Raw genomic sequence first — 13,006 nt, 5'->3', positions numbered from 1 at the left:
TGCATGATCTTGGGTAAGTCAACCTCTCTGTGACTCAGTTTCCGTGATGATAAAATAGGTTTGATAATAGTACCCAACTCATAGGATGGTTGTGAAAATTAAATACCTTAATATGTAAAGTCCTTAGGACAGTGGCTTTGCATAGTATACACCATCCAATACTGTCAGGCCTCTGAGCCCAAGCCAAGCCATCGCATCCCCTGTGACTTGCACGTATATGCCCAGATGGCCTGAAGTAATTGAAGAATCACAAAAAAGTGCAAATGCCCTGCCTCGCCTTAACAGATGACATTCCACCACAAAAGAAGTGAAAATGGCAGGTCCTTGCCTTAAGCGATGATAGGATCTTGTGAAATTCCTTTTCCTGGCTCATCCTGGCTCCGAAAGCTCCCCCACTAAGCACCTTGTGACCCCTACTCCTGCTCGCCAGAGAACAACCCCCCTTTGATTGTAATTTTCCTTTACCTACCCAAATCCTAAAAAACGGCCCCACCCTTATCTCCCTTCGCTAACTCTCTTTTCGGGCTCAGCCCGCCTGCACCCAGGTGATTAAAAAAGCTTTATTGCTCACACACGGCCTGTTTGGTGGTCTCTTCACACGGACGTGCATGACAAATACTACTCTTATTCTTATTATAAACCTAATAATTGTTACTATGTGGTGACTTTCCTTGACCCACCTTCGCCGATTCCCTCTCCGGTACTGCGCCTAAAGCTTCCAATTCCCGCCCACCGGGGCGATTCTCCGGGTCGCTCCTCCTCCCGCCCCGCCTTTTCTGGATGGCCGTAGGCCCGCAGTTGCGCGATGCACGCAGGGCCTTGTAGTCCCGTTGCGGAGTCCTGTCGCCCAAGGCCTCGCGGAAGAACTGTATTTCCCAGCACCCCACGCGGCGGCGGCCGTAAAGCGCGGTGGTCGAACGGCCGGTTCCGGCTGAATGTCAGTGCCGGGCTGTGGGCCGGGAAGGAAGGCGGCTGGTGGTTCCTCCACCTCCTACGCCGCCGCATCCTCCGCTTGTGTTGCCGCCGCGGGCGCTGGGCCGCTCGGCTGGTCGGGCATGAGACCGTGAGACGAGAGACGGGTCGGGGCCGCCGACATGTTTGGCCGCTCGCGGAGCTGGGTGGGCGGGGGCCATGGCAAGTCTTCCCGCAACATCCACTCCTTGGACCACCTCAAGTGAGTGTGGGGGGCGTAGCGGGAGGCCGCGGGGTTGGACAGGGGACGGGGGCTCCGAGTTCCGGGTCCGGGCTCTAGGAGGCGTGAGAGCGGCGGCGGCGAAGGGTGCCCGGGGAAGCCCGTATGGTGGTTAAGAGCGAGGGCTCAGGAGTCAGGGCGCCTGGGATCGAACCCTGACCCCGTCGCTCTTGGCTGTGTGACCTTGGACGAGTCGCTTAGTTTCTGAGTCTCAGTATCCCCACCTGTAAAGCGAGAGAATGCGATTTCAGTTTATGGACACAGACTTTGTTCTTGACGGTGTCCAGCAAGTTTCCTGGCGGGGTGCATCTTAAGCTGAACAGCTTAGGGGTCCGTGGTCTGGGTCCTGGAGTCGGGCAGATCTGGGTCCGAATCTATCTATGTGAATTTAGGCCTCAGGTTCCCCACTTGCAAAATGGGTAGAGTGACAGCACCTGCTTCCTGCCGTTGTGTTGAGGGTTGGTTGGATAAGAGAATGAACGTTAAGCTCAGAACAAGTACAATTGCTCAATAAACGGCTTTAATTATTATAAAAGAACAGATTATTTTCCGAGAGGAGTCTAAGCTGGAGGCATGCACGCTGAGACCCAGGATTTTGGGGCAAATGGGGAGGATGAGGAAAAATAGAGACCTCTGAGAAGGGAATGACTCTACAGCTCTGGGGGAGAACTAATGGCAAATAGGGTCTTGGGACCAGGAGTGCACAGAAATTAAGAGGCTGGCTTTGCAGCCACACCTGCATTCAAATCCTGACACCACCACTTACTGGCTGTGTGACCTTGGGCAAATTACTTCACCTCTCTGAGCCTCCAGATCCCCAGTCTGCAGATGGCCAGTAGTGGTGGCTGTGTTTATTATCAGCTCAGCAAGGCCTTCCCAGACCACCCTACCTAACATGCTCCCCCCATCCCAATTCCTATCCATCGCATCTTTCTTTCTCTTGCTTTCATTGAGTGCTTCTCCACTCTCTGCAATTATTCTGTATTTTTTATTTATACTTACTTTCTGTCTCCTATTAAACTGGCACTTCAGAGACTGCTTGGTTTGCTCAAAGTTGTATTCCCAGCATCTAGTACTGCTCTCTGCCTACTTAAAGAATAGAAAAATGAATGGTTGAATTGGGGAGAGGTGAAGAGCATGCAGGCCAAGACCCGGGATTTGGGGGCAGGTGTGGAGGATGATGAAAAATAGAGATCTCTGTGAAGGGGAAGGCTTTCGGGAGGGAAATGGTGGGGATGCTGAAGAGGGGAGTAGACAAGCCTTCAGTGTCAAGAAATAGGCAGGTTTCCAGAGGGAGATCCTGAGACTACTAATTGGAAAGGAGGAGGATAGGGTTAGGGATATGGTGGGAAGTAGTGGAAGGGAGACGGGGCTGTGGAAAGGATTGGTGGGAGGGAATTAGATAGGGACTTCTCATGTGTCCCCCGGAGTGGGGTAGGGGTAGTGGCAGGGCCGCAGTTCTCAGCTGTGACCTTTCTAGCATGGAGCAGCATTTAGTAAAACGTTTGTGAGTCTTGAAGAGTGGGGAGCAGGAGGGTTCAGTATGTGATGAGGGGCACTTTTAGAGCAGGAGGTGGTGAGAGAAGACAAGGGGAGGAAAGAGGCCCAGGACAAGGATGGGGTGGGTAGGGAGGCAGGGATCTTAGATAGGAGGGCAGCTGGCGGGGAAAGGGAGTGGTTGAAGGATTTCAGGAATTTATCGAGTGGGCGGAGGTGGCTGAGGAGGGGAGGGGAGTTGTCCAGAGGAGGTTGGGCTTCCTGCCAGCATCCAGGTACCTGCAGGCTCTCACCTAACTCTGCTTAACTCTAGCCCTTTGAAATTACCTTAATTTATTAATATATCGAATGCGGGCCGGGCGCGGTGGCTCAAGCCTGTAATCCCAGCACTTTGGGAGGCCGAGACGGGCGGATCACGAGGTCAGGAGATCGAGACCATCCTGGTTAATATGGTGAAACCCCGTCTCTACTAAAAAAGTACAAAAAACTAGCCGGGCGAGGTGGCAGGCGCCTGTAGTCCCAGCTACTCGGGAGGCTGAGGCAGGAGAATGGCGTGAACCCGGGAGGCGGAGCTTGTAGTGAGCTGAGATCCGGCCACTGCACTCCAGCCTGGGCGACAGAGCGAAACTCCGTCTCAAAAAAAAAAAAAAAAAAAAAAAAAAAAAAAAATATATATATATCGAATGCGTTATTCTGTACCAGGTACTTGCTAAGGACTTCCTGTGTGTTATTTCCATTTGTCCTCACAAGTCTGTGAGTTACAGGAACCATTATTGTTTCTGTTTTACAGAAATGGAAACTAAGGTTCAAGGGGCTTCAGTGACTTGCCCCAAGGTGTCAGCAGCTGAAGGGTGGCAGAGGCAGGATTTAACTCCTGAGCTTGTGCTCATTATACTGTCTTTCTGAGTAAAACTTCCCAATAAGTCTGTTTGAGGACACTTTTGACTTGGCCGAGTGTCATCGCCAGTGGGGCATCTTTGCCAGCCAGCAGAGAATGGTAAACGGTCTCTGGTTCCTTTGCAGTATCCTGGGAACTGCCTGGGTTCATTGTTTAGATCACATGTTTATGGGATGCTTCTTTGGAAACCCGAGTTGCCTGCCCTGAATCGGGCAGATCAGCTTAATCCATATTACAACTGCAAGAACCTGAGATTTTTGTATTGGTGAGGGGGTTAGAAGATCCCCCAGTGACTTGGAAAAGAGTGCTGTAAACAGCCAGTGCCCACCCAGGGGCTTGTGCCACTCTGCATTTGGCTCTGTTAGTAAACATCTTGGGTCTTGCGTACAGAACAGCTCATTCCCTGAGGAAGTTTGCAGGCTGGTAGGGGAGACAGCCATAGAGCCAGTGACTGTACAGTGTGACAAGTGCTGGGATCACCATGGGCCCAGGGTTCTATGGGAACCCTTCTTGGGAGCTTTCTGGAGGAGGCAAAACCAGCGCGGGTTCTCCAAGAACGAGCTGAAGCCACCACGGTGGGCAGCAGGTGCGGGAGGCGGAACACTGTGACCAGGACCCTGGGGGTTTTGTGGCATGTCCAGGTAGGGGCTGATAGCTGTGGGAAACAAGGCTGGAAGGAGAAAGGTGCTTGGGATTTATCTGACACTTCGGGTGACCAAGCGTCCTGGTTTGCCTGGGCTGAGGGGTTTTCCAGGATATGGGACTTTCAGTGCTAAAACTGGGAAAGTCCCAGACAAACTAGTATAAACTGGTCACCCTATCAGTGACAAGTGACAGTTCCTAATACACTCTTGCCTTGACCTGGGCGGTATGGATGGAGAGGAAAAGTTTAAGATAGTTGAAAGAATTTATTTATTTATTTATTTATTTAACACACAAGGCATCTGGAAACCCTCCTCTTTTTTTTTTTTTTGGAGATGAAGTCTCACTCTGGAGTGGAGTACGGTGGCACAATCTCGGCTCACTGCAAGCTCCGACTCCTGGGTTCATGCCATTCTCCTTCTCAGCCTCCTGGGTAGCTGGGACTATAGGTGCCCGCCACCATGCCCAGCTAATTTTTTTGTATTTTTAGTGGAGACAGGGTTTCACCATGTTAGCCAGGATGATCTTGATCTCCAGGCCTTGTGATCCACCCGCCTCAACCTCCCAAAGTGCTGGGATTACAGGCGTGAGCCACTGCGCCCAGCCCAGACTTTACTTTTTTAGAACAGTTTGAGATTTACAGAAAGATTGAGAAGATAGCACAGAGAGCTGGAAACTGTTTTTAGCTTCATTATTCTTTGTAATGCTCCCAGCTTGCAAACTGGAAAGGAATTTTCCTGTTAGGGTTTTACTTTTGCTAAATGGTAGAAAACTTCATACCTATGGTCTCTGTCTACTGAACTGAGTTAGTGATTTAGCTCAGGTAGATTGAAGTAGTCGAGAGGTTATTTGCTACACACCATGAATGGTTTGTTGTCCAGATTAGTGGCAAGGCTGTGACATTGACTGACAAATGTCCACCACCAAGCAGAAGCCTGAGTAATGGAATCATTTGATTGCTACTGAAGCATCATCTTTACCAGGGACTGCAAGTCTACAGCTGGTAGAACTTGGTTGTTTTTGTGTTGTGGCCTTATTCTGGTCCTCTTTGTGTGGGGGTCAAGATTTTTGGTTCCAAGTGACAGAAACCAGCTAGAATTGCCTTCAGCCCCAAATGGATTGAATAGCTCCCGTCACTGAATGGTCTGTCCCGGCTAAACCATGGCTGAATCTAGGTGTTTGGAGCCATCAGAAATCGGCCTCTTTCCACCTCTCAGCTCTACCTTTTTCCTGTTGGTGTCATTTTCAGGCAGGCTGCAGGCTTACATCGTATCAGCTTAGCACTCCTGGGGGAAAAGAGAGCTTCTTTTCTTAATGTTGCCAGCAGAAGTCCAGAATTGAGTATCTCTGGACCAACGAGGTCTCATGCCACCCCTGAGCTGTCACTCTGGCCAGAGGTATAGAGGGGCTGTGATTGGCCACTCCTCACTCATATTCCCTTCCCTAGAGCAAGAGTGGGATGAGCTCCGCTCAAGCTAGTGGAAGAGAATGAGAGAAAAGGGTGGTTTCCCATGGGAGAATCAGGGGATACTGCCCAAAGAAGGCAGGGAATGGATCCATGGCAGGTTGACAGATGCACACCTACTCTTGGTGTATTCAAGTTTTGGATAAGGTGGCACTGACAGTGTTAGAGAGCTTGGGGTACAATATTGGTGTGTTGATTTTCTTTTCTTTTCTTTTCTTTTCTTTTCTTTTCTTTTTTTTTTTTTTTTTTGAGACGAGTCTCGCTCTGTCGCCCAGGCTCTAGTGCAGTGACGTCATCTCGGCTCACTGCAAGCTCTGCCTCCCGGGTTCACGCCATTCTCCTGCCTCAGCCTCCCAAGTAGCTGGGACTACAGGCGCCCACCACCTCTCCTGGCTAATTTTTTTATATTTTTAGTAGAGTCGGGGTTTCACCATGTTAGCCAGGATGGTCTCGATTTCCTGACCTCGGGATCCAACCACCTCAGCCTCCCAAAGTGCTGGGATTACAGGTGTGAGCCACCACGCCCGGCCTTTGATTTTCTTAACATATCATCTTCACTACGTCACACATTATGGGTCCTAGGCACCCACTGTGTCATGTCTAAGTTCTTCCAGGCCTTCAGGATGCTCCAGACTCTGTTCCCACCATGTAGTTTGGGAGCACAGGGAGCCAGGAACACCCAGCACAGGCAGATGCTGTTTAAATGGAGACCTACGAGGTGAGTGGTTGTTATCAGGCAGTGGGGTGTCAAGCGAAAGGAAGGATGTTTGAGGCAGAGGAAAAGGCAGTTGAGAAAGCCTGGTGGGGCAAGGGGAGCAGCGCACGTTGGCAGAACTGAGGTGGTTCAGCAGTTCAGCAGGGGAGTGTTTGTTGGGCGAAGAGGTGAGGACCCAAGCTCATAGCCATACTTGGGAGAGTCTCCAGAGGCCAGTTCCCCTGGGGCCTTGTAAATCACCTTAAGGAATTCAGACTACGAGTGAGAACAGGAGGGAACCACTGAAGGTTTTTTAACCACAGAAAGGCTGTTGTCTGGCTGAAGCTGGCAGAGTGTATTGGAGGAGGGGCAGACTGGAGGTGAGTGTCCATGGGGTGGGGGTGGGGTGGGACGCTGCTGCCGTCCCCTGGTGAGTTATAGTAGCAGCTGCTGTCATCCAGGCATATCTCCCATTGGTGGTCCACTCACACACACCTCGCTTGCCCACTTGAGCTCCTCTGCTCTTTTCTTCCTGCCCATCCAAATCCCTAGCTCTATCCCCAAAATGCCAGTTCTTCCCTAAAAATTGCCCTGGTGACTTCGGCCAACAAGAGTTTTGCTGTCTGCTCTAACTTCTCTTGTGCCTGCTCACACTGTCCCACACAGTTAACACATCATTATATACTTCTCATCGCCAAAGAGCGGCTCAGCTGTTAGCTTTACATTTTTAAAACTTTCATCCCAGCCTTGAGTTAGGCCCTCTGGAAGCTGGCTGGGGTTCAGACCTTGTCTTCCTTTGTTACATATCTTTTTGTTACTTTCTCCAAATTTGAACATAAGCATCATGAAAGCCTATATGGCTTGTTCAGCTGGGTACTGTGGGATGCCAGCACAGGACCTGGCAGATAGTAAGCAATCAACAAATATTTGTCACAGGATGAACGAGAGGCAGACCTCTGTTTTCAGAAAAGGCCAGTCTTTTTCCCAACAACTGCTTGTTCTTCCCAGTTTTGGTCACAGCACCTGTGCCAGAGCTGTGACTTTCTCTAGGGCTAAAAGCCCTGACTACACCCTACATATCCCCGGCCCAGCCTCACTCGCTGGCCCTGTTTGACATCTTTGGGGGATGATTCACCAGGGGAAGCACCACCTGTGAACACCTTCTCTCATCCTCCAGCCTGATTCCACCCTGCCTGAAGCTTCTCCTCATCCTGCTGGCCAGAAGGCTGAACTCTGACCAGATGGTAGTTTTCAGGGCACAGTGGGACACACTGGGGAACGTCTGCAGTGCCTCTGCCCAAGTGCTGGAAAGGCCAGACAGACACAGGCTCTGTGTCCCCCATCCCTGTACCACACCTGAGACATTGTTATTTGGAGCTGTGTGGACATTGGGGGGTAAATTTCTAACCCCCAGACCTCCCATCATTCTGCTTATCCTTTCTCACGCCCCAGCTTGCAAATACACATTTCAAAATCTTGAAAGAGGAGCATCCTAATAATACCATATTATGGTGCAAGGCATAACACTTGCAGAAAATGCTGTCACTGAAATGAACTTGGACTTAGTATTTCTGTCTCTGCAATGGACTGAATTCCTAGTTTTTGAAGGGGATGGGGCTTTATTAACTGCAGTGGTTTAACTTGTGAAATCAGTGACTCTCTTGAGAAAGCAGAGGCTCTTGAGGCGGGATTTGTTTATGTCCATCATCCTTGGTGATGCACCTCGAGTGTGTTGGTTGCAGTTTCTCTTCTCCAGGCATTTCAAACTCTGAAGCTCATCTGTCGGTGGAGAGTTAGCTAACGGGCAAAGCTCCGATATTGAGACTGCATCTGCAGAGCTCCTGTTGGGAATATGAGAATTTTGGCTCTTTTCCAGACAAATGGGAGTAAGAGGACTTTATAAGGACTTTCTGTAAGATCTGATAATATTTTCATGCTTTTTGGTTTATCTATTTGGTGTTTTTTAAATTTATTTTCTTTTTTTTGTTTTGTTTTGTATGTTAGGCATTCATAACCTCATGTAAATTCTTGGCCAATATAATTGTTGCTTACTTCATTGTTTGCATTTTTGTAGTCCTAGAAGGGTTATAATCATGGGGTCTGGAGTTCAGCCTGCCTGGTTCTAACCTAGGCACCTCCTGTGCTGCACCAGGGCCCTGGGCAGGTGCCTCAGCTCCCAGAGCATCATCCCCAGAGGGTCGATTGTTTCCGGGATTAAACGAAGCACTCAGAGACTGGCAGTAATATTAAACCAAGCACTCAGAGACTGGCAGTAATAGGAAGCTTCCACTGTTTTACTGAGGTAGATACATAGTTTGAGAAAAAACATTATCATTGTAACAGTGGTTATCCTTGTAAGAGAAACATTTTAATTTGCTGCCATTAAGTAGCAAGGTAATTCTTCTGTCTTTTGAAACTTTTCTGAGATAAGGACACAGTTTTGCACACAAAGATGATCATAGCAACATTGTTATCACTCAAACAATTAGGAATCTTAATGCCCTTGGAAAGAGTTGCTACTGTGCTTGTCCTTTCAATGGCATACTGTGTAGCCATTACAGATATTTGCAAACAGTTGTCAATAACCAAAAAAAGTGCCTTTGTTTTAGCTGAGGTGTGGAAAAAGATTGGCATGGAAATGGATAATGCAACATGACCTCAACTATGTCAATATCCATAGTAAAGAAAAAGACCCAAGGAAAGAGATCACAACTCCAGCAACAGAGTCATCTCTAGGCGCCATGGTTATCATTTCTCTTTCATTGTTGTCAAAGTTTCTGACCTCTCTAAAGTGAATGTTATGTTTAGAATCAGAAGGTTATTAAAATGGGCCAGGTGGGCTGGCTCATGCCTGTAATCCCAGCACTTTAGGAAGCCGAGGTAGGCAGATCACTTGAGGTCTGGAGTTCAAGATCAGCCTGGCCAACATGGCGAAACCTCATCTCTACTAAAAGTAGTGCGTGGTGGCCTGTGCCTATAATCCCAGCTACCTGGGAAGCTGAGGCAGGAGAATCATTTGAACCTAGGAGGTGGAGGCTGCATTGAGCCAAGATCACACCACTGCACTCCAGCCTGGCGACAGAGAGAGACTCCTCAAAAAATGACAACAACAACAAAAAGTTATTAAAATGTTTATCTTTCTGAGGTGGTTGAATTACCTGATCTTCCAAAGCCCTGAAATTAGATAGAGCATTAAAACATTAAATCTTAATCCATTCAGCCTTTTCCCCTATTACATTCAAGCGAATGTATATTGAGAATCTCTTCCTCAAATGTTGTGTAAAACAGTGTGCTAGGGCATTGTGGGACAGAAAGACGAGCAAGGTGAAGGTGTAACCCCCATTGAGCCTTGGAGCTTGAAATCTAGTGGGTATTTCCATATACCATTAAAAGACATTTAGAAAATGAATATTTCAAACAATATCATTTACAATAGCATTAAAAAAATATCAACTACCTGGGAACAAATCTAACAAAAGATCTGCAAGACTCCTGTCAAGTAAGTGTGGAAAGAAATGCTGTAAATATCAGAATGTTACACTCTTGTAAATATGTCAGTTCTCTCCAAATTTAGCCATAGATGTAGGGCAAGTCTAAGGAAATTTTAGCAGGTATTTTTGTGGAAATGAAGAAGGTGATTTTTAAATGTATATGGAAATTAAAAGGTCCAAGAATAGCCAATATAATATTGAAAAACAGAAGGAAAAAAGTTGGAAGACTTAATTACCACATGGCAAGGTTTACTGTAAAACTGCAGTAATCATACAGTGTGGTCTTGATACGAGGATAGACAAATAGATCAATGATACTGGAGTATCCAGAACGAGACCCACACAGGTGGTCACCTGATTAATGACAGTGGTGGCGCTGGAGTGCACTAGAGAAGTGAGGGCCTTTTCTGTAAATGGTGCTGAGTCAAGTAGATTTCCATATAGAAAAAATTAATTTTGGCTAATACCTCGCATCATACACAGAAATCAGTTCCAGATGTACTCAAAGTCAAAATGTGAAGAGTAAAACAATAACTGTTAGAAGAAAACAGCATTTCCCTATAACCTTGGGGTAGGTAAGAACCTCTTAAGCTTGATACAAGAAACACCATCCAAGGAAAAGATTGATAAATTGAACTACATTAAAATTAAGAACTTCTGCTCATCCAAAGACCAGTATAAAGAGAGCGAAAAGGTAAGCCACCATCACAGAAAGTATTTGCAATATGTATCTCCAGTAAAGGATTTGTGGTCAGAGTATATAAAGAACCCCACCAAACAAGCAAGAGAAAGCCACACAGCCTCATTTTAAAAATAGGCAAAAGACTTGCACAGGCATCTCACAAAAGAAGATATTCAAACACTCCATAAACATATATGAACGGGCACCCAGCTTCGTTAGTGCGGGAAAGCCCCCATGCAACATCATCACATACCCAGCAGATGGCGCCACCGACCAGGGCAAAGAACGCCAAATATTGAGTGGCCAAGAAACAAACGGAATTCTCAGACCCTGCTTCCGGGCCACAGGGCTGTGGGCGAGCTACTGAACGTCCCCAAACCTCACTTGCTGTCTTGGCCTGTGCAGTGGCAACAGTGTGCACATCTTCAGGTTACTGTGAGTCTGTAGGTCACATGAAGCCCTCGCAGAGAACCAGACACGTGAGGGTTCCTAGAATCTTCTTTTCAGGACTTACTGCCCTGCCCTCTCTGCCTGTAAGGGCCTTCTGGTAGTTACTAGGACTTTTTCCTGAAGAAATTATTTAATGAGGGCAACAATAACAATAACTAACACTTGTATCATACATAGTAACTGCCAGGTTAGTTATCTGTTATCTCCCGACACCACCAAAATAGGTAAAGTATTTAGATAAAGTGTTTAGGTACCACTGCTGTTTACATTTTACGGGTGAGATAACTGAGGTGCACAGAGAAAAAGTAACTTGCTCAGGATCACCCAGCTAATAAGTGATGGAGGTGTGCTCAGACCCAGGCATTCCAGTGTCTGTGATTAACTCATATGTTCTAATTATACCAGTGTTTGTAATTGACCATATACTCTAGTACCTCTCAAGAAATACCAGACTTTCTCTACTTCCTGACCTCTTCACCATAGCTCTGCACTGTCTCTTGCCGTGTCTGGCATTTGGATCCCTGGCTATGTTCAGTCGTGTATGCTTTCATCTAAGTTATGTTCACAAAGACCATCCCCTGCCCCATTCAGCATTTATTGAACACCTGCTGTGTATCAGATGTTTGGAGTACATTGGAGTCACCAAGATGAATAAGGTGATGGTGCTGACCTTGAGGAACTCAGGTCTAGTAAGGGAGGCAGATCTTTGCAAATGAGGGTGGGCTGTGCAGTAGCAAATGTGTGGGTACAGAGGTGCCAGTGAGGAGGGAACAAATAAATCCACCTAGGATGGGGCATAGGGAAAGTTTTACAAAGAGAGGCCCGAGCTGGGTTTTAAAATATAAGTAAGAGTTTACTGGTTGACAAGGACAGCAAGGGCATTCTAAGCAGAAAGTCCCATCAGTTGAAGTCATGTTGTCCTAAAGAATTTAAAATTTCCTCGCCTTGTTGGGGATCTTCAGAGCAGACCCACTCACCTAAGCCACCACCTTCCTTTGACCAGGAGTATGATGTGTGATGCTAATAGATGTGCACAGAAGAGAGGAGGGAGGATCTGCCCTTCCCCCACATTGCCAACAATGCATTGTCACTGGCAGGGTGTCGGGCACATAGGGGACTGCGTGGGGACTATCACTGATGGCCACAGCTGGAGTGGTACGGTGACTGTCAAACTTCAGTGGGATTGGGGCCCTGCACCAAAAGTCCAATTCAGTGGGTCTGGGACAACTTACAAAGGTGATTCTGATGCAAGATGCCTGGGAACTGCAATTTGGAAAACTCTGCTCTTTGAAATTCTTGGGGAAGATGCCCTTGAGGTAAGATGAAGATATAGATTTGGGAGCGGGTCCTCCAACAATTCATCCCAGGGTGGTTCAAGTGCTGTTTGATTTACCTAATTACAGAGGGAAACTGGGCCTATGCCGCCACCTGCATCCTTGTTGGTAGATTTGGGTACAAATGGTTGAGGATTTGTGTTTTTTTGAGGGTTCTTCTAATTACTGCATATTAAAAATTACATGCAATTTCTAATTAATAAATTAAATGCTTGATTATACTAGGTCTTTAAAGCATAACAGTAACAGTATCAATAAATAAACCCCAGCATCTTTAAATAGCAGATTGTTCTTTATTGTTTCATCTTCAAGCTGCTTCCTCTTTATCTCTTACCCGTTTTTAGAGATTGTAAATGGGACAGTCCTATCTAGCCCTTTCCTTCCTTGCTCTCACCAGACCCCCAGCCCTGTATACTGAATTTGGCCATCAAAGAAATCAGGAGGGGAGGGGACTTTTCCTGAGTTGCTTCTTCTTGGTGTCTGCTTTTCCTTCTCAAGCCTTAGCTCCCTTGACAGGTGAAGTTAGCTGGGATTGTGGGCCCTGGAGAAGCTGTCTTAAAAGCTGTACCTGGTGGCACTCCCGGGGCGTCCAGCCAGACTTCTAGTCTTTGCACTGCTCAGGACTGGTCTCGGTGATTCTTTTGGTCTTTCCCACCAGTAA

At 47.3% G+C, this 13,006-nt stretch overlaps 1 protein-coding gene across 2 annotated transcripts in view; it reads left to right on the top strand.

Moving 5' to 3' along the window:
- Positions 1-864: 864 nt before the first annotated feature.
- The window catches only part of CLEC16A (C-type lectin domain containing 16A), a 239,410-nt gene continuing 227,268 nt past the window's right edge, over positions 865-13,006 (top strand). The window contains exon 1 of one of the 2 annotated variants that reach the window (XM_025370575.1): positions 865-1,174. In XM_025370575.1, coding sequence (XP_025226360.1) covers positions 1,095-1,174 — 80 coding nt within the window. In that variant the 5' untranslated portion in view covers positions 865-1,094. The remainder of the gene's footprint in view (positions 1,175-13,006) is intronic. The other variant, XM_025370574.1, reaches the window with a different exon arrangement.

Source organism: Theropithecus gelada, chromosome 20 (genome assembly GCF_003255815.1).
Source record: "Theropithecus gelada isolate Dixy chromosome 20, Tgel_1.0, whole genome shotgun sequence".
NCBI classification, from domain to species: domain Eukaryota; kingdom Metazoa; phylum Chordata; class Mammalia; order Primates; family Cercopithecidae; genus Theropithecus; species Theropithecus gelada.
Note: the sequence above shows the minus strand (reverse complement) of the source record. Positions and strands in the feature narration are given on the sequence as shown.